General features: G+C 39.7%; 1 protein-coding gene across 4 annotated transcripts in view; it reads left to right on the top strand.

Annotated features, from left to right (window-relative positions):
• LOC114921391 (NLR family CARD domain-containing protein 3-like) overlaps nucleotides 1-22582 on the top strand; it is a 148603-nt gene that overhangs the window by 117317 nt on the left and 8704 nt on the right. For 2 of the 4 annotated variants that reach the window (XM_065956194.1, XM_065956196.1), the window contains 5 exons: nucleotides 18404-18514; nucleotides 20552-20662; nucleotides 20777-20855; nucleotides 21015-21219; nucleotides 21340-22582. The exon at nucleotides 21340-22582 is cut by the window's right edge and continues 561 nt beyond it. In XM_065956194.1, the coding sequence (XP_065812266.1) occupies nucleotides 18404-18514; nucleotides 20552-20662; nucleotides 20777-20855; nucleotides 21015-21219; nucleotides 21340-22582 (1749 nt within the window). Of the gene's footprint in view, nucleotides 1-18030; nucleotides 18161-18403; nucleotides 18515-20551; nucleotides 20663-20776; nucleotides 20856-21014; nucleotides 21220-21339 lie in introns of those variants that run through there. The other 2 variants (XM_065956195.1, XM_065956197.1) reach the window with 2 other exon arrangements.

Genomic DNA, 22582 nt, shown 5'->3' with positions numbered 1-22582 from the left:
TGTAGCAAACGTTTTAACCATTAATTCTGCTTTTTCTTTATTAGTTATTGCACCATCCTTTCCGTCATTTAAAACAGGATAATTCCAATCTCTTCTGTCCCCTCTCATCCTTCTAATCATCCCCCAAATTTCTCTTACTGGGGTCTTATGCCCTATTGTACCACACAATGTTCTCCAGTAAGTTCTTTTTGCTTCTCTTACAGCCCTCCTGACTTCTGCCTGAGATTTTTTGTACTGTATCATATGTTAGAAATTAAGAGTTCTTTTCAGTATTTTAAATGCCCTGTTTCTGTTTTTCACTGCTACTTTACACACCTCATTCCACCATGGAACCACTTTCTCCTTTGTTTTTCCTTTACTTTTAGGAACTGACACTAGAGCAGCATTAATTATACTTGCTTTTATTTTGTTATCTACATTGCCGGAAGTCAGTAGAAGAAATATAGGGTGTAGTGTTTATTTCTGGCTCTTTGTTATATAACACATGTGTCTGTAAAGTTGTAGGTGAGACGTGTTATTTACTACATTCTATGGTTATTCATTGGTTAATGGATTGTTTGGGATTTGATTCACCATGCACATTCCTGTTGGACTACAATACATGGTTGTATGGTTTCAAGCTGACACAATAAAATATAAAATAAAAATGACCTCATGTTGAGGACAACACATCTGATTGTAGTAGGCTATAGCTTTATACTTAGCCTGACATTTTGTGCTATGAACCATATTCTATCCTAAAAGAAGTTTAGATAGCCCATAGCTTAGAAGAAGTTGGATAGTGAGTGTTCAATAGGCTACATGTAAAATATGATTCTCGTTTCAAATGTTTAAATGATGAGCTATAACCCTCAGCAAAGCTGGGAATCAAACCCCTGCTGCATTATTGAGAGTCACTGGTTTTCACGATGCACCACAAATCCCAAATATTTGTATATTTCTGATATTAGGCATCTACAGGCTTGCTCCAACGATATTTTGTTGTACTTGTACAGTGACAATAAAGATATCTTATCTTATATATTCTAAAATATTGGAAAATGGTCACTTCCAACTGTTGTTTCTTCACATATTTCCCACTCACATATTCCTGCCAATTCTCTTGAAACCAGCTTCATATCCAAGTTTCCTGTATGAAAATGTATTTGTGTTCTTCTGCCATCATTTATACACACCAAGTGACTGTCTTCCTAAAGTTGTTCTATTATTTATTTTCTGTCTTTTCCCTCCCCACAATGTGCTGTGTGAGTTCAAATCTCCACTCCAGACCATATGGTGTTTAGTCTCTCCCTGTATTTGCTTTCATTTGTTTTATTATAATAATTGATGATAGTAATCTGTCCTACATCCGTCCACATTTCTATGAGTATGAATTCTCCCTCCCTCCCTTTACTAACCGCTCTGAATGAAATATTTCCTTTAATAAATGTAGCACTGTGATTTCCTCCACAGTTACAACACTTTGGTTGCATACCTTTTTTGCACTTCATATTCATGATCCTCCCCACATCTTGCTCACCTTCTCCTTCCCTTACATGTCTGAGCAGTGTGTCCAAATCTTTGACAGTTAAAGCATCTCATTGGTCTGGTCTCAGACTGGTCTGGTCTCTCTTTCTTTGCCATCCTGAAGACCTCTCACTAAAAGTCCATGTTCTCCTGGATCCATTTCACATGCTCGAGCTTCTTCTGAATTACATTTCAACAGTCGAAGTTCTGGTGAGAGAAGATGGCCAGCAGATAAGACGGTTGTAAATGTGTACTTTTGTACATTGTTATATTTCTGTAAACATGTGATTCATTACACTAAACGCTCTTGATGAGGAAACACAACTGAATCACTCTCGTGATTATTTCTGTCCTTATTCAGGGGTGTAACACAGACATATGTAGAATTTGACATTTTTAGAGAGGGGAGAAATAAACGGGACAGCGATGACAGGATAAGTAGGGGTATGACGGGGCTATACGCTGTAGGCACTGGAAAGTTAAATACAACACGGCGACTGATACAGTGCGCCCTATAGACCAGTTGGGAACAATGGTCACTAATGAACGCCACCTTATTATTAGGTGGTACCAGTGGAACCTGGACAGATTGGTTCTTATTGTGAGTATTGTTTTTTTTTTTCTTTTTACATTATTGATGTAATTTCAGCTTTTTCTATTTGTTTGTTTGTTTTAGTTTTTTCCCTCCCTATCTTCCCCTTTTATCCAGCAGCTACTCTCAACAAACAAAATAAGACGAAGCTGGATTTTCAACAGAACATATGACTAGTTAAAAATAATTTCACTTAATGTTAATAATTTAACTAAAATACGGAATACGGAATACGATCCTTCTTCAGTTGAAGAAAACCAAAGGAGATGTTCTCTTCTTACAAGAAACTCATCTGAAGAAAGAGGAGCATAAGAAGTTAGGAAAAACGGGAACATAATTAGGGTTGTAAAAAATGTATATCTACCCACTATATCAAATATTTACTAAAGCCGAATGGGTTTTGTAAAATAATCTAGACTATATATATTGTAAAAAAGTGGTCAAATCAAACCTGTTTTAAAAGATAGTATTAATCTGTCAGGATTATTTTGTTAAATAAAATTATTAAATCATATAAATCACACAAACTGTACAGTATTGTCTTTATGTATCAAGGATTGTTGCATTTTATAGTTTATAATGTTGCTAATATGCATCCATCTTTTCCAATCGTTTTATTAAATTTGGTTGTAATGAAAGACATCCATAAAAATGTAACAGAAATCATTATTTATTTGCATAGGAGTTTAGTTTGATGTCTAGGGTCTGATGTAACCATAGACTGTAAATATTACTGGACGAACCCTGACCCGTCTGTGACATAAGCAGAAAATGAGTCCAATCGACGGCCGCATCCATATTGGATTTGCAGTCTCAACCTAACTTCGGATCAACCTAGCAACAGCAGTAAGGTGGGACCGGCGGGACTTAACTCCGCCCATTCAGCTCGACGTTAGCAGTCCACTTGACAGCATAGCTAACAGCTAGGCTGCTATCATCAACTATTCCTTCTCGTCCTGAGAAAACTCTATAAACAGTAAGTTAACATTTAACTTTTCTACAACATTTTTCTAATTATATTCAACCCAAATATTTAATTAAAGTCTTAGAACTGCACTTTTTTAAATATACAACTATGGTTATTAGTTATTTGTCAGAGCAGTTAGACTTTGTCAGTGTTAGCAGAGAAATACATTAACAAAGTTTTATCCATAAACTGTAAATAAATATGAGACATCCAGAACAAATCAATATTACAAAGCATACAGTTCATGTTACTGTTCTGACAAAAAGAGGAATGTCTGTGTCTTATATTTACTGATGTCAACAGCGATGAGGTGAACATGACAATTGAAAAATAATTATTTAGTATTTATTATAAGACATTTGTTTTCTATAGAACCTGTGAAGTCATGGAGTCTGTGGACAGTGTCAGCTTCACACCAAAAACTTTAAGTATTAGAAAAAATAGTGTTTAAGACTGGCATCTATTATGATGAGCTGCAGCTACCTTGTTCAATATTATTCCTGCAGATGTGGCTCATAACAAAAAAACAGCCTGAGCTGTCACATGTAGTTAACTGTACATTTTGTCTTGTCTGAGGCATTAATTGAACACCTTTGTATTTCTCCTATAGACACAGTGTGGATTATTGGTGACTGGTCCGTCGAGGTGCCCAGAGAGCTGCAGAGACAGAGGAAGAAACCTGAGCCTCAACAACATCTGTATTTGTTGGTTCTTCTGGGGTGGACTTCGGTTGCTTCTCTTCAACAGCTCGCTGTGAGGGAGGTCTCCCCCGGATGGCCTGAGTGATGTCACCCACAGGCTGAGAGCTGGAGCTGAGACGGGTTTTAAGCCTCTTGACAAACCGTTACACCGCACCCGCCTGTCAAGCTGGTCAGCTACACGCCTTATCGTGAATAACTCTTATTCTTCATCAAATCAAAACTGATGAGTCATCAAAACATTCACCCCCCGTACAGTGTGTGTCCATCGAGACATGAGCTAATCACACCTATTTGTTTGTTTTGTACCAAGCTGTAAACATGTTCATCTCTGCTGTGAAAACAGGCTTTTTTTTATGTTGTTTTTCAGATTAAATAAATATTACTATATAAATGCACTCCTTTATGTCTACATATGAGTATACATTTCAGATTTGAAATGACAAGACTAAAATGTGCATTAATGCTCAACTCAATAGCTAAGGGAAGGAAGTCTACTTTTACACAACTTCTTATTCTTTTGATAAATACTAATTCAGTTCATTTCTTAAAATGGGATGGAACAGAGTCATTGCAAAATCATGACCTTAAACACAGCCCCATTCTTAAATCAAGATACATGGAGAGTAAATAAGATCAATAGCTTGTGAATAAAAACACAGTTAAAAATCATTTAGAAATGTAGTCTTCCCAGATCAATATCACGTAATATCAACTTCTCCCATCTAAACTGGACAAAGGGTTTTAAAATGGGAAGAAAATAGTTTGATTGCAAGTTGTTTGGAGGAGATCTATTTTTATTTGAACAGCATGAATACAGTCTTCCAAGGTGCAAACCCTCCTCCTCCTCCTGAAGCTTGTGGAGCTCGTTGATGTACTGCCGTCTTATCTGCTGGACATCTTCTCTCAGCAGAACTTTGACTGTTGAAAAGTCATTTAGAAGAAGCTCGAGCATGTGACATGGATCCAGGAGAACATGGACTTTTAGTGAGGGGTCTTCAGGATGGCAAAGAAAGAGAAAATATCAGTTATTCATTAAATCAATTTGTTTGTGCATTTTCTGTATTCATCTGTGTGTAATATTACATTTATAAATTCAACAGTGTACTACCCAGACAACAAAGGTACAGTATTCAGGTAATCAACATCTATTTAAAGTTAAGAAGATAAACATTATTGTAATCATGCTATTTTCAGCTCTCTCACTCACACAATGATATTCCACATCAAATGGTCTCAGATTTTGTGTGAGGAAAAATTAAGCAGTTTATAGTGGATAGTACTTCATCTTAACATGAAACAAATATAATCTGAATTATTTAAATCATTAACAGGTCCCAACTCTCTGTGCTTTAGTACAGAACATACAGTAACTCATTTATTATTAACATGAGCTCAGTACATGACTGTATTCTTCAAACTATTTCTTATACTTTATATCTATGTGCTTTATATCTTATTTTCATTCCATATGTTATTTATATTTCTACTGCTATATTCTGTGTATGAGTTCAGTGAAATTTAATATGGTTATTAATGGTTACAGATGCTCTTACAAAGTGCATTTTTTAAAAATTTTTGCACAAATCTTAAGACACTACATCAACCATGTAACATTAATGTCATCCTCTAGAAACAGCAGAGACAAGAACAGAGCCAGATAATGTGTAGGTTAATAGAATTTATAAGCAAAAATAATCGTGGAAATAGCAAAATCTCAAAACTGCATAAAATCTTACAAGAAAGAAAGACAATTGAAGACAATACCAAAGACAGATGGGAAACAGAAATGTCAATAACAATTTCAGAAGAAAACTGGGAACAAGCATGTAAATTAATCTTTAAGACAACACAATCAAAATATTGGAAAGAATTTGCCTGGAAAATTAACATGAGGATTTTCACAACACCAAAAATCACATCAAAATACAATTTATCAGGAAGTACTGAATGCTGGAGGAAGTGTGGCGATCAGGAAGCAAATCATTTTCATATCTTTTATTCCTGTCCTGTGTTGGGAAGGTTTTGGGGAATTGTTCAGGAGAAAATTACAAATATATTTAACTTACAGAAACTACTTCACCCTGTTAATATCATACTTGGTATTGCTCCACCAGGAATAGAGAAGGAAGGGGACAAATATTTGTACATAATAATACGCATCGCCGCATTAAAGCAAATTACACGAAGCTGGCTGGATGATAAACCCCTGTCTATTAATGCATGAAAGTTAACAGTGGAAGATATTAAAGAAATGGAAAGAATTACGTATAGGCTAAGAAACAGAGAAGATGAATTCATGTGTGTTTTTTTTCTTATTATTTTTCTTCTTATTTTTTCTTTTTTAAATCTTAATTTAATTATCTTTTCTCTCTTTGTACCTTTTCTTTGGATATCTATTTTTATTTTTATTTCATGTTGTATTCTTGTTTGTGTTCTTGTATGTTTAAAAAAAACAAAAAACAATTATATATAAAAATGTGCCAGGATGAACAAAATTTGTGATGAAATATGACAACTTGTAATGAAGTAAAACAGCCTGCAATAAAGTATATTAAAAAAAAAAAGGATAAGAGTTATTCACAATAAGGCGTGTAGCTGACCAGCTTGACAGGCGGGTGCGGTGTAACAGTTTGTCAAGAGGCTTAAAACCCGTCTCAGCTCCAGCTCTCAGCCTGTGGGTGACATCACTCAGGCCATCCGGGGGAGACCTCCCTCACAGCGAGCTGTTGAAGAGAAGCAACCGAAGTCCACCCCAGAAGAACCAACAAATACAGATGTTGTTGAGGCTCAGGTTTCTTCCTCTGTCTCTGCAGCTCTCTGGGCACCTCGATGGACCAGTCACCAATAATCCACACTGTGTCTATAGAAATACAAAGGTGTTCAATTAATGCCTCAGACAAGACAAAATGTACAGTTAACTACATGTGACAGCTCAGGGTGTTTTTTTTGTTATGAGCCACATCTGCAGGAATAATATTGAACAAGGTAGCTGCAACTCATCATAATAGATACCAGTCTTAAACACTATTTTTTCTAATACTTAAAGTTTTTGGTGTGAAGCTGACACTGTCCACAGACTCCATGACTTCACAGGTTCTATAGAAAACAAATGTCTTATAATAAATACTAAATAATTATTTTTAAATTGTCATGTTCACCACATCGCTGTTGACATCAGTAAATATAAAACACAGACATTCCTCTTTTTATCAGAACAGTAACATGAACTGTATGCTTTGTAATATTGATTTCTTCTGGATGTCTCATATTTATTTACAGTCTATGGTCTAACAGTAGTTTTATCAACAACAACGAAAAGAAAAAAGACACCAAAGCTCTCGTCTTTTATCGTTTAAAACAGACTTCTTATCCTTAAACATGTTCTTACACCCAAGTACTGATTTGTAACACAATGTGAGAATTTAAATGTAAAGATTAGCCTCAAAATGTTTCTTACATGTTATGATAAAACTTTGTTAATGTATTGCTCTGCTAACACTGACAAAGTCTAGTAACTGCTCTGACAAATAACTAATAACCATAATTGTATATTCAAAAAAAAAAAAAGGTGTAGTTTTAAGACTTTGATTAAATATTTGTGTATTTTGATTAAACTTTTTGTAGAAAAGTTAAATGTTAACTTACTGTTTATAGAGTTTTCTCAGGACGAGCAGGAATAGGGGATGATAGCAGCCTAGCTGAAAGCTATGCTGTCAAGCTATGCTGCTAACGTCGAGCTGAATGGGCGGAGTTAAGTCCCGCCGGTCCCGCCTTACTGCTGTTGCTAGGTTGATCCGAAGTTAGGTTGAGACTGCAAATCCAATATGGATGCGGCCGTCGATTGGACTCATTTGTTGCCTATGTCACAGACGGGTCAGGGTTCGTCCAGTAATATTTACAGTCTATGGCACAGACTCTGATAGCAGCTGCTGTGACTGTAATGTTAACGCCCTCTGCTGGACATAGACACACAGTGATAAAGCCATTCAATGGTACAGCACACTGGAGCCCTGCTTATTCTGAAATGAGGATTACATCAAGACAAGCAGAGAATAAATATTTAACTTTAATTAACCAGTCAAATATTCTAACAGAACAACAATGAAGATTACAGATGTACTCATCATGTTTGTCTACAGTTTAACTTTTACTTAATTTAAATTAAACTTAATTTAATTCATTACACTGTGGACGATTTATTGACAACAGGCTGAAAATATCACGGAGCAACTTTAGAGTGGATACGTTTTATTGGTGTTACAGTTTTAGAGAAGAACAGATCAACAACAAGGAGGAGGAAGCGTGGAGTTCAACAGGTGGACATCTTTATTCACCTCGTTGTTGTTGTTGTTGTTGTTGTTGTTGTTGTTGTGAGACACGTTTGGCTGAAGGTTCAAGATTACTTTCAGTGTTTTATTACATGTTTAATCACACATTTATTTCTAAGAAATGTGGGCAGTGTCATTTGAAACCCTGTTGCTATGGTGATAAACACCCTGTAGTGTTTCCTGTTGAAGGGACTTTTTACTTTCACTTTCTCCAGTTGTGACGCAGTTTTGTTCTCCGTGTTGAAGGTAAGAGACTCTTTCCACTGTTGTTCAGACTATCTGTTTAATTTAAGTGTAAAAAGAGCTGTAAGATAACAGTTAGCCACCAGGTTCATTAGCTGCTCTTATTACAGTAGAAGAACAGGGATGACGATGATAGGGTTGCCACCTTCCAAGCAGAAAAATAAAGGACACCCTGCAGCGGGGTGCAACTCAGTAGGAGCCTGACCATCACTGGCCCAACAGTGGGGTGGGGCACCAGTTGTGGTGAATCAGGATTTAAAACGTTGATTTAATGAAGTAATAAGAGTCATACTTAAAGACCGCAGGTCTTTCATCCCATCTGCCGTCAGACTGTTTAATCAGACTCTTTAACAGCATCACCACTTACATCAATAATGCTACACACTGTATGTGTTTTTAATTTTAATAACAATAACTCTTTCCACAAGTGGAAGTGTAAATACCTTGTATTATTCTATTATTGTATTTTTTTTCACCCTTTATTTAACGGATGTAAATATTTTTGATTTTTAACTTCTTGTTATTTTTAATAATTATATTCCTGCTTCCTTTTTTCTAGAGCTGTTGTAACACAAAAAATTCCCCCATGGGGGACCAATAAAGTTTATCTTTAGCTTTATCTTTATCTTTAAGTGCTTTCTTAACACTTTTTTCCAAAATAATTTCCAAACACAAAACTTCAGTGTAAAGGCATACAATAATGTATGCACAATTAAATGCACCTAACACGACTTCAGCAGATGCTTACTACTAGCTAGGCCTATTCAATTTACAACTTAACTTAATCTTCAAATAAAGTTATAACTTGACATTAATTCATTAACAGAGTATTATTGAAGTGCTTTTGACACTGCTGTAACATAGAGGGGAGCAATAAGATGACAGATTTTTTATTAAATAAACAGTACGAATTTAATAGAATTTTTATTCATTTATTCTGTCCTTCTGTCTGTCATTTTTGTTGTTTTCTCATGAAATTATGAATGATACTATTAATATGGTTTTGAACTATTTTCTTATTGTATTAATTAAGTGTCTATTGTCGATATATTGATGTTGTATTGATGATATCTCGCCCAGGCCATAGTGTGAATATAGATTTGGCTAAAATAAATGTCGTCATCTTGTTTTATGTACTGAAAAATGTTTACACTATCCAAACTACAGGCTACTGGAATAACCTATCTATAAACATTGGAGAAAGCCAGGCATTACTTTCTACTCACGTCTGTATTTCTGCATCCGTTCATGTTTCAGTGGTGCACGGTGCGGGTATCAGTGTCATGATTTGGTCTTATTTAGTTTTGTATTTCAGTATTTAGGTTTCCATGTTTTAATTTCTCCTGTTTATGCTGGTGTAAGATGGAGATGAGATTTATTTTTGTGAAGTTTTATTTTATAGATCTTTATTTTTCTTAGGTTGAGATAATATACATTATTTGATTTAATGCTAATTTCATTTATATTTACAATTTGTACTTTACAAGAGTATCTGTTTGATATGATGCACTGTGCCTTTAAGGTTACCCATGGTAACGGTTTGAGGAGTGATATTGCTTTAAGACAAGTAAGGTGTCGCTGTTGTTGTTGTTGAGTCTGGATATGTAATGCTCGGTTACAGACGGACATTAAACGTATGAGACGCACAGCAGAAGTTGTTCCTGTGCTTTTACTTACCCACACCCTAATATATATATTTAATTAAGTATGTTTAGTGTTATGGTTAACGGCAAGACAACTGAGGATAATCAACATCATCCAAGAAGCGCCGTTACACTGGTGGCAGCGGGTTTGTGGACTGCAATTTGTTTGCAGTAACATTTTGCCGGGGATTAACAAGCTAGCTACATCTGCTCCGCTCTGATGCAGCATTGCTTGTTTCACCGTGACCTGCTCATGCTGGAACAAGCTAATGCTAAACTAAGCTAAGCTAGTGACTGGTCAAGTGGTGGAAAACAACAGACTTTATTGGATTTTTTTTTTTTTTCTTTTTCTTTGCCGAAGTAACGAAGAAAGGACATTACAAACAAGTACAGAGACTGACGAGGTGAATACAACTTTTTCTGCCTTCTCCGTGGATTTTCACTACTTCAGTGCGGATGCTGTGTGTGAACTTGACTGCGTGGGACATTGCATGGTAAAGTTGTTCACATGTTAACTGTCGATGCTACAACTTCAAAGTGGATGTGCCTAGCTTACCTGAGCTAAGAAAGAAAAGCAAAGACTGAACTATTGTGCCCATTGTGAACATTGAAACCGAAATTAAGGACCACTGTAATGCTGATTAAACATGACCAGGGATAACTTTTGGAACGAACTGCCAGATCTCATCAGAGGAGCCCCACTCCTGATGGTGAGCGAGGCCGCAGCCGATACTATTCCTCAGACAGAGATCGCTACAGGGATAGCTCCTATGATCGATACACAGCTCGTGATAGCTCCTACAGATCTCCAAGGTATGAAAGGGACCGTTACGACAAACGGGACACTCACACTCGTTCTGGATCATATGACCGCCATGCACGTGGCTACAGCCCGTCACACAGAGACTACCCACAGCGAGGTCGCTCTCCTGATCACCCTAGAGATAGACATTCTTCTCAACGCTCTCCAAGTCCTGGCCACGTGAGGTTTAGTTCTCCTCACAACAGCTCAAACAAGGTAAACTACAAGTAGTTGACAATGAGGGTCAATTGCCAGCTACTGACTTTACTCAGACCCAACAGGACAATACAGCTACATCTACTGACTTCACTAGAGACAGTTTATCTAAAGTACATGTGTCAAAACGATATGTGTCAGTTGTAATTGAGGACACTGTTGTACATGCTTTTGTTGACACTGGAGCAGACATTTCAGTCATCAGTGAAGATTTTAGAATGTCTACACCTGCTCTTCACAAAAAGCCTATTGCAAAACAATACGTACCTCTTACTGGTGTCACAGGTGATCCTCTGGACTCAGTTGGATCAATCTCAGTCAATTTAAATATTGCCCATAAACCTATGACTCATGCTCTCCAAGTAGTCAGAAACTGTACTAAACCACTAATCTTGGGCTGGGATTTTCTAGTTGCTAATGGCATTATTGTCAATACCCGAAACATTACTCTCACAGTTGATGACAAAGAAGTGCCGCTGGTTAGCCCACACCAGTATGTCCCTAAACTAACCGATGTCACAGTTTCTTCTACAGTTACAGTGCCAGCCATGTCAGAGATGGTCATCACAGCTAAACTGGATGTACCACTTAAAGGACTGATACCACATGACTATGCAGGTGTGTTTGAACCACATTACACTAATCACTCAGCTACAGGTTTTGCATGGACTGTGACAAAAGCTGATAAAGCCTCTATCTATGTTAAAGTTGCTAATCCCTCCAGTAAGGAAGTCATGTTGCACTGTGGCACACAGATAGGAACATTTCATGCAACATCTGGCTACAGCAATGACGAGTACAGTGTGATGGAAAATTCTGTTTGTAATGTTAACATTCAGATCCCTGTGACTTCCAAACAGACTTTACTGCCTGACAGTTGTAACCCTGACCTCACAGGTACACAACAACAGAAACTCACAGACACTTTGAACTCATTCTCGGACGTGTTCAGTCAGCACACACATGACTTTGGTAGGACACATCTGGTCACACATAAAATTACAACAAACTGTGACACACCCATCTCACAAAGAGCCTACCGCTCTTCACCTTCCATGAAAGCAGAAATCCGTCGTCAGGTGGAGGAGCTCAAAGCTCAGGATCTAATTGAGGACAGCACAAGCCCCTGGGCCAGCCCAGTTGTCATGGTGAAAAAGAAAGATGGCACTTACAGATTTTGTGTCGATTTCAGGAAACTAAATTCAGTCACCATCACAGATGCACATCCTCTCCCCAGAGTTGATGACAGTTTGGACGCACTGTCTGGCTCTCAGTTTTTCTCCACCATGGACATGTCAAGTGGATACTGGCAAGTTGAAATGGATCCTGCAGACAGACCTAAAACAGCATTTACTACAGGTGATGGTCTCTACCAATTCAAAGTAATGCCCATGGGTCTGAAAAATTCACCACCAACTTTTCAGAGACTTATGGAGCTTGTTTTAAGAGGTCTACACTGGACAACATGTGTCATCTATCTTGATGATGTCATCTGTATGGGACGTGACTTTGAGGATCATCTACAAAACTTAAGAGACATTCTTACAAGATTCAGACAAGCCGGTTTGAAACTTAACCCAAAGAAATGTGACTTTTGCAAATCAGCTGTGAAATATATGGGACAAATTGTTTCACAAGATGGACTTGCACTTGACCCCGTCAACAGTCACAAGATATGTGAATGGCCTGTTCCAAAATCGCCTACTGAGGTACGAGCATTTCTGGGACTTTGCTCCTATTACAGACGCCTTGTGCACAAGTATGCCTTCATTGCTCTTCCTCTTACACAGAAACATGTCACATTTGAATTGACAGAGGAGTGCTCGGCAGCATTTCAGACATTAAAAGATGCACTCATCTCTCCTCCAATAATGGCATTTCCAGACTTTCATCAGCCATTTATTCTCAGTACTGATGCATCTAACTTTGCAGTAGGTGCAGTGCTCTCTCAGGTTCAGAATGGTACTGAACGGGTTATAGCTTATGCAAGTCATGTTCTGACCAGAACAGAGAAGAAGTGGTGTACATATGACAAAGAACTTTGGACAATTGTTTGGTCAATCAGACATTTCAGACACTACTTAAACTGTAATCCATTTACAATCATCACTGATCATCGTCCACTCCTCAGTTTAAGAAAACTGGATGTCACACATGACCCGACCGGACGACGTGGTCATTGGGCTTTGGAGTTGGAGCCCTATCAATGGATGATTGTGCATAAAGATGGAAAGAAACACACAAATGCTGATGCTATGTCAAGAAATCCCCTCACGACACAAGACAAGATCAGGGAAGACAATACGAATCGGAAATTATTCAAACCATATGTCAGACTTAATATCAAAAAGAAAAGAACCACACCTTATCACCTTCGTGGGAATGGTATGGTCAAAAAATGTAACAAAACTCTTAAAGAACAGTTGGCTATGAGGAGGAGGAAGATGAGGAGGAGGTGGTGGAGGTACCGGTGGATGAGAACCTGTTCTCTTACATGACAATGATGATGAATGGGATCACTATTTACCAGCAGTGGTTCTCTCCTATAATTCAACTCCACATTCTAGCACTGGATACTCTCCCTATTTTATTGCTCATGGTAGGGAACCTCGTATTCCAGCTAATGTCACTTTGTCTACGCCTTATGTATCTCAGACTCCACAGAACTATGGCTCTGAACTGGTGAAACGGCTTGGATGAACACAGAGAAAGAAACTTGATCCTAACTGGACAGGACCTTACAAAGTTGTGTCTACAGAAAACAAGGGACTCACTTACAACCTTTTGGATTTAAGACATCCTCAAGCTGGATCAAAAGTGGTTCACTATGATCGATTAAAACCTTACAGGTCTACTTGGGACATATCTTCAGTACCAGACACCTGGACAGTTCCTAAACGGCCTCTGGACACAGACTCGCTCAGGACGGGTTGTTCGAAAACCACAGCGACTTTTGCTGTGAAAAAGTTTGAACATGTTAAACAAAAACAAACAAACAAAAAAAAACGGATGTTTGTTTCAGAATTTCCTGAACTGTTTACTATCACACAAGTGTTATTATTGTTCTACGTAATTCACAAATTCTAAGTTTAGATTTTGCACTTTATATTTAGTGTCGAATTGGATAAAGCAAAGGTTTTTTTCATGCAATAAGATTATTTTAAGACCTATGCATATTTGTCTAAAATGTGCCTGGTTTTCTACTGCCTTTGTCAGCACAGCTAGACGTGTTTTTTTTTCAATTGTGTTTTATATGGGATGGGATTTATTTTTGTTAACCTTTGAAATGAGGACATTTCATCTGAACAAAGGGAAGTATGTAAGATGGAGATGAGATTTATTTTTGTGAAGTTTATTTTATAGATCTTTATTTTTCTTAGGTTGAGATAATATACATTATTTGATTTAATGCTAATTTCATTTATATTTACAATTTGTACTTTACAAGAGTATCTGTTTGATATGATGCACTGTGCCTTTAAGGTTACCCATGGTTACGGTTTGAGGAGTGATATTGCTTTAAGACAAGTAAGGTGTCGCTGTTGTTGTTGTTGAGTCTGGATATGTCATGCTCGGTTACGGACGGACATTAAACGTATGAGACGCACAGCAGAAGTTGTTCCTGTACTTTTACTTACCCACACCCTAATATATATATTTAATTAAGTATGTTTAGTGTTATAGTTAACGGCAAGACAACTGAGGATAATCAACATCATCCAAGAAGCGCTGTTACACTAGTGTTGCTTGTTTCCCTTGTGTGTTTTTGTCCTAATGTTTCATAGTTTAGTCTTTAGTGTTTTGTGTGTTATTTTGTAACTTCGTACCCTAGTGTTTCTTTATGTTCTAGTGTGTTTTTGTTACTTTCTTGAGTTCTCTGTGTATCTTAGTGTTTCTTGATTTTTGTTCTATGTCGAATGTTAGTATCAGTCTATGTCGGTCGTCAGTCTCTCCTTGTGCTTCCCCGTGGCTCCTTGTTTTTTCGTTTTGGATTTCGATAGTAAGTTTTTGTTTGCCTTTTTTTGATTATTAAATACTTTCTATTCTGCACTTGGGTCCAGCTCTCCTTGTTTCCCAACCATTCATGACAATCAGAGGCAGCCGCAGACATGTTTCCTTCTGACTCCTATGACTTTCTCTCACCCAATCACTAAAGAGCTCTCATTGCTCATGGCAAAAAAAACAAAAAAAAAACAACGGACGCTCTGACGGGTGGCAACCCCGATGACTCTCAGTTAGCATGCCATGCAGGCTATGCTAACATGCTAACAGGACAGTTAGACAGCAGAGTGAGGAAGGATATTCTGTTCTCTTCAGACAGGACTGAGGGTCTCTGAGTGAGTTCAGTGTAACTCAAACAGTGTAATGTTGGAGCTGCAGCTCTGAAACATGAGAGGAGCTGAAACACGAGTCACACTGAGCGACTGTCAGCTTTTATTCTTCATGTGTCAAACACACCAATCATGAAAGAGTCAGTGTGATGTTCAGGAAGTGTTTGCAGTCTGCAGTCAAAGTACAAAAGTACTTAGTTCTACGTCTCAGTTCTGCTTTGAGACATTTCTCAGAGTAAAGTTGGATCACTTTGACTTCTGTTGTAAAGATATTAGAAGTTAAACTACACAGTGTGAGTGTTGGACTGTAATCTGATATATGAGAAGATTATTATTCCTGATGTGTTCATGTGTATGATCAGGGCTGGACTGACCATCTGACATACCATGTATTTTCATGAAGGGCCGACGCACCTTGTGACTGATGAAGTTAACTTTTAACACCCGGCCCCTAAAGCAGGGACAGCTGTTCATTGGTTGGTGGAGCTAGGTAGACATAAAGCTGCACCCCCACGCCCCCCACCCCTTCCTCTCTGGGTTAAAGGAAGTGAGTCAACGTCAGGAAACCACTTCTACACTGAAAGAGGAAGTGGAGGAGGGAGAGGGACGACTCTCTTGGGCTCGCTCCACCTCTCACTCACTGTGCACGCCATGACAGCAGGAGGACAGGAGAAATGTCAGAGCATTCAGATCATTACAGATAAAAAAAAACAGTGGAGAGGGTGAGAAGTTAAACCCTGAAGTAACATGAGAATATTTATTAATGACATCATACGTTTCTTCATACAGACAGACAGACAGACAGACAGACAGACAGACGCACTGCTGACAGACGGAGGGGCAGACGGACAAAATTTTGACTCAAAGATTGACGCTCACTTCTGTGTTACCTCATAGCATGGCATAGCGGTCAAAACAGTGTATGTGCTCTCTCCGTCCAGCAACACCTGAAACCCCAGTGAAAGTTCCTGCCTATAAAGAGTATCACCTTAACCCAAAGGTGACACCTGCTGGAACAACTTGTGTCTTACACTTCATTCTCCTAAACATTGCTCCTACACAGACTATAATCTGGCATATCCATAATCGATGCGTCCCTAGTTTTAACATATTCTTCTGCAGCAGTACCTACAAACATGCAGCCAAAAAATGACTAATGACCTACTCATGGCAGCTGACTCCGGACTTTAACCATCCTCATCCTCGTTGAGCTCAGTGCAGCCTTCGACACCATCTCCCATCACACACTCCTTGACAGACTTGCCTCCATTGGAATCACTGACACACCCTTGCACTGGTTTTCATCCTATCTCTCTGGTCACACTCAGTTCACTCAACTCGGAACCTTCAAATCCCAGCCATTTCCAGTCACTACCGGTGTTCCTCAGGGTTCTGTCCTGGGCCCCCTTCTGTTCATCATCTATCTCCTTCCTTTTGGCCACATCTTCCGTAATTATAAAATCCAGTTCCATTGCTATGCAGATGACACCCAGCTCTACCATCCATCAAACCCACCTCCTCCCTCCCGCCCACTTCCCTGACTGATTGCCTGCAAGAATTCAAATCCTGGTTCACCTGCAACTTCCTCAAATTAAACAGTGACAAAACCGAGCTTCTCCTCATCGGCACCAAATCAACAATCTCTAAACTCAACAGTTTTTCTCTGGCTATTGACCACTCCTCAGTTTCTCCCTCCCCTCAGGTTAAGAGTCTGGGTGTCATCCTAGACAGCACACTATCATTCCAAGCTCACATCAATAATGTCACCCGGTCTGCTTATTTCCATCTACGTAACATTAATCGCCTCCGCCCGTCCCTCACTCCCAGCAGTACTGCCATTCTCGTCAACACCCTGGTTACATCCCGCATTGACCACTGCAACTCCCTTCTCTTTGGTTTCCCTCTCAAGTCCATCCACAAACTTCAACTGGTCCAGAACTCTGCCGCTCGCATCATCACCAGAACGCCCTCTGTTAATCACATCACCCCTGTCCTACAGCAGCTTCATTGGCTCCCGGTTAAACATCGCATCACCTTCAAAATTCTGCTCCTCACCTTCAAGGCCATCCACAACCTCGCTCCGCTTTACCTCTCTGAACTCCTGCACATTAACACACCTACCTGCACTCTCAGGTCTTCTTCTTCCATTCAACTCACTGCACCACCTGCCCGCCTGTCCACCATGGGGGTCCAGGGCCTTCAGCCGCTCTGCCCCCCAAATCTGGAACTCCCTCCCACCACAAATCCGTAATATCGACTCTCTCTCCATTTTCAAATCTCATCTCAAAACACATCTTTTTAAACTGACATATTCAGTCTGATCATTCTCCACCAGGTCTCATAACTCCTTTACATCCTGTACATTTGTGTTTTTTTTTGTTTTTAATGTTAATTCTATCGTTGTGTTGTTACTTTGTTGTTTTTATCTCTGCTCTGTAAGGTGACCTTGAGAGGTTTTTTTTAAAGGCTCCTTTAAATAAAATGTATTATTATTATTATTATTATAGGTGGCGGGGGGGGGACATACTGCAGTGTGTGAATGTCAGGGGGCTGAAAGGATGGTGTGCTCATGGATCACAGGAATGGATTGAAGGGTCCAGTCCAAATACAGGACTGTTTATTTTTGTCCCAGTCAATCTCCATGGACAACCAGTTTAACTGTGAAGATTCTGAAAAGTTTCATATGAAGATGTAATAACTCTTTAATGATCGTTCTTCTCAGACTGCAGCTCTCCCAGCAGGGGGCGCTCTGCTATGGATCAGTGTGAGGACACAGAGGAGGGAGTCCCTCCTTCTAAAACCTCTCTGTGTGAGGAACATGAAGCTCTGAGGTGAGGATCTCTAACTGTCCATGACCCTTCTCCGTGTCACAGCTCAGTGCTCACATCACTCCACCTTCATCATCATCACCATTATCATCATCATCATCACCATCACCATCACTATCACCATCACCATCACCATCACCAGCATCAGCATCAGCATCAGCATCAGCATCAGCATCAGCATCAGCATCATCATCACTGTCTCATCTGCTGCTCACAGTAACTAATAATGTTGTTTGTTTGTATCAGGATGCAGGAACAGAGACCAGACTCTCCTGGACCCAGCTGTGTGTCCATGAAGAGTGACCAGTCTAAAGATGTTATGAGAAACTTTAAAGATGGAAGTCCTGCTGATGGGAGGTGAGATCTGAAATTGACAAAGAGCTCTGCTCTGCTTTTCTGTAACTCTTTCATCCTCAGCCATTTACATGCCTCTCAGTCTTCAGTCCATGTTCACCTCTCCCAGGACTCGTACTTTCCTCCTGTCTCTCCTACTTCTCCGACAGAGGTCCTCAGAATTCACCTCCTTCTCCTGTCTTCATTTTCCTCATCAGCTTCATTTAGTTTTCTTACCACTTCATGATCATTGTGTGCTTTGGTTCTATCTTGTGTTTTTTTAATGATTATAAAAATAATCATTTTATTGCAGCTGTGAGTCCATTTATTTCTGCTTTTGGGTCCTTCCCTGTGCCCTATTTCCCAGACACTGTCAGAACTTAACCTGCCTGACTACTAGAAAGAAGCCAAGTATTCTTAGACAAAGTCAACAATAATAATAATAATAGGCCAACCCTTAAAAAGAGACAAATCTAAGGAAAGATTTATTTTTGGGCTTTTTGTTCCGTTATTTAGAGACGGGACAGTAGATAGAGTCGGAAATGAAGGAGAGAGAGAATGGGGAATAACATGCATGAAAGGAGCCACAGGTCGAATTTGAACCCGAGCCACCCGCTTGGAGGGCTACAGTCTCCCTACATGGGACACACACACTAACCACTAGGCCACCAGCTCCCCAATTAAAGCATTTTTATTGAATGAACATTTTTATTTTTCCCTCAGGTAGAATTAAAGTCCTCTCCTTCCTCACTCCCGATGATGACCAAAACAAACAGATATACTGTCCACAATATCAAACTTCATTCACAGAGAGTCTGCTTCTGCACGTCAATTTGAAAGCATGCACCATCAAGGATGAGAGCAACGGTTTTAATAACTGTGATTAGAGGATTATGGTCCACAAGGTGGATGTTGGAGGTCCTGACTTTGTCCACAGCCCAGATCCTCAACCTGATGAGGTTCTGCTGGTGAGATGTTGGGCATTGGAAGCTTCAGGTCAATTCACTAACCTACCTGGTCCATACATCCTGCTGATCCAGCTGACCATTGTACTGATATCTGACTACACTTTCTCCTGGACTACATAGTTTAATACTTTGATCCTTGTTTTAGTGAATAGTACCTGAGTCCAGCTTAGGTACATTTAGTACATCAGGGATAATGTCATGGTGGTATACTGAACGTTTGGTCCAGTGATCTTGGCTGGACACTGGTGAGCAGATGTATCATGAAGACTGCAGACAAAGATCTTCAATGCTCTTGAGGGTTTTTTACAAACCTGTTAGGATCCATATACAGGACTGACTCACATTGTAAAAACTACTGTGATGGTGCAAGCAGCACTTATTCCCATCTGAAGTGGTGTCAGTCTGAAGACTTTGTCCCAGAAGTGAGTTCCAGGTTGAGGTTCCTGAAGTTGTTATGGACAAGTCCTTGATCTGGATCTGTTCTGTATCCTAATAGTAGTTGCTGCTCGTGGTACCTACAGTCTCTAAATGTACTATGGGAGGTAGAGCCTTCAGTTATCAGGCTCCTCTCCTCTGGAATCATCTTCCAGCCAGGGTATGGGAGGCAGACACAATTTGTACTTTTAAAAATAGACTTAAAACTTTCCTTTTTGATAAATCTTATAGTCAGGCCTGGCACAGGTGTAGACCAGCTCCTAGTTATGCTGCTATAGGCTTAGACTACCGGGGGAACTGGCACCTTGAGCTCCTATCTCTCCTCCCTCTCTCTCTCTCACTCTGTGAGATCATATTACTGCATGTTGTTGTCTGTAAATCTCAGTTACTAACCACAGCATCTTTCTGAGCTGTGTTTATGTTTGAGTCTTCTTCTGTTAACTTTAATTTCATCAGTCTAAAGAATCTGAGGACAGACACAGTGTTGGCTGTATTATGAGTGAGATACTGTTCTAATAGAAACAGAGAGAACTGTGGAGAACTTCACCTCTGCCTCCTGATTACTGATTATCCATCTGCTAGTTTGAACTGGAACAATCTGATTAAAAATTATCTTTATTCGTCATGCTTTTATTAACCAGCTGTTTGTTTGTCTCAGAATGCAGGAACAGAGACCAGACTCTCCTGGACCCAGCTGTGTGTCCATGAAGAGTGACCGGTCTATGGGTCGTTTTTTTGAGTTTAAAGATGGACGTCCTGCTGATGGAAGGTGAGAATTAAAAATGAAGTAAATGTTCTGACTCTGTTGTTTAAAGACTCATATCTTGGCTCAGAGCTTCATAATATATCCCATTGTTTTCTTGTGTAATATGTCCTGTCACAGAGTTCAACAGGAGAGCTCCAATGCTCACAAAGATCAATCAGACCAGCAGAATCCAACAGACCTGGACTACATCTTTATGGTGTTTGCAACACACTGTTAATTAATATACTACTATCACAAGAATGTAATTCTAAGTTATTGTTCTGTTTAGAACCAGCTGAACTTCGGACTGACAGATGAATCACATGTTGAGTTCTACCAGTGTATATTAAATCTCCAGTGTTTCCTTCTGTTCCAGCTGCTGGAGGAGAACATCATCATCTTTGTGAAGAACGAGCTGAAGAGAGTGCAGAGGGTTCTGAGTCCAGATTACCCAGAATGCTTAAAGAGTCAGAGTGAGGATGAAGAGCAGGGGAGAAGCTATAAAGAGGCATTTTTGAAGATCGCTCTCCACTTCCTGAGGAGAATGAAGCAGGAGGAACTGGCTGACTGTCTGGAGAGCAGTAAGAACATTTGAACAGATTTAGTATTTTAGAAAAAGGACAAAGAGGTTTAAAATTCCAAAATCAGATAGTCATGTGATCTATATCAGGATCTGTTCATTGAGTTCTTTCTTTATTCAGGAACAGTCGCTGCAGAGTGCTGGCGTAAACTCAAATCTGACCTGAAGGAGAAGTTACAGTGTGTGTTTGAGGGGATTGCTAAAGCAGGAAACCCAACCCTTCTGAACCAGATCTACACAGAGCTCTACATCACAGAGGGAGGGACTGGAGAGGTCAATGATGAACACGAGGTCAGACAGATTGAAACAGCATCCAGGAAACCAGACAGACCAGAAACAACCATCAGACAAGAAGACATCTTTAAAGCCTCACCTGGAAGAGATGAACCAATCAGAACAGTGATGACAAAGGGAGTGGCTGGCATCGGAAAAACAGTCTTAACACAGAAGTTCACTCTGGACTGGGCTGAAGACAAAACCAACCAGGACATACACTTCACATTTCCATTCACTTTCAGAGAGCTGAATGTGCTGAAAGAGAAAAAGTTCAGCTTGGTGGAACTTGTTCATCACTTCTTTCCTGAAACCAAAGAAGCAGGAATCTGCAGATTTGAAGAGTTCCAGTTTGTGTTCATCTTTGATGGTCTGGATGAGTGTCGACTTCCTCTGGACTTTAAAAACAACAAGACCCTGACTGATGTCACAGAGTCCACCTCAGTGGATGTGCTGCTGACAAACCTCATCAGGGGGAAACTGCTTCCCTCTGCTCGTCTCTGGATAACCACACGACCTGCAGCAGCCAATCAGATCCCTCCTGAGTGTGTTGACATGGTGACAGAGGTCAGAGGGTTCTCTGACCCACACAAGAAGAAGTACTTCAGGAAGAGATTCAGAAATGTAGAGCAAGCCAACAGAATCATCTCCCACATCAAGACATCCAGAAGCCTCCACATCATGTGCCACATCCCAGTCTTCTGCTGGATCACTGCTACAGTTCTGGAGGATGTGCTGAAGACCAGAGAGGGAGGAGAGCTGCCCAAGACCCTGACTGAGATGTACATCCACTTCCTGGTGGTTCAGTCCAAACTTAAGAACATCAAGTATGATGGAGGAGCTGAGACAGATCCACACTGGAGTCCAGAGAGCAGGAAGATGATTGAGTCTCTGGGAAAACTGGCTTTTGAGCAGCTGCAGAAAGGAAACCTGATCTTCTATGACTCAGACCTGACAGAGTGTGACATCAATATCACAGCAGCCTCAGTGTACTCAGGAGTGTTCACACAGATCTTTAAAGAGGAGAGAGGACTGTACCAGGACAAGGTGTTCTGCTTCATCCATCTGAGTGTTCAGGAGTTTCTGGCTGC

Source organism: Labrus bergylta, chromosome 6 (genome assembly GCF_963930695.1).
Source record: "Labrus bergylta chromosome 6, fLabBer1.1, whole genome shotgun sequence".
NCBI lineage: Eukaryota > Metazoa > Chordata > Actinopteri > Labriformes > Labridae > Labrus > Labrus bergylta.
This window is presented reverse-complemented; position numbering and strand designations above follow the sequence as displayed.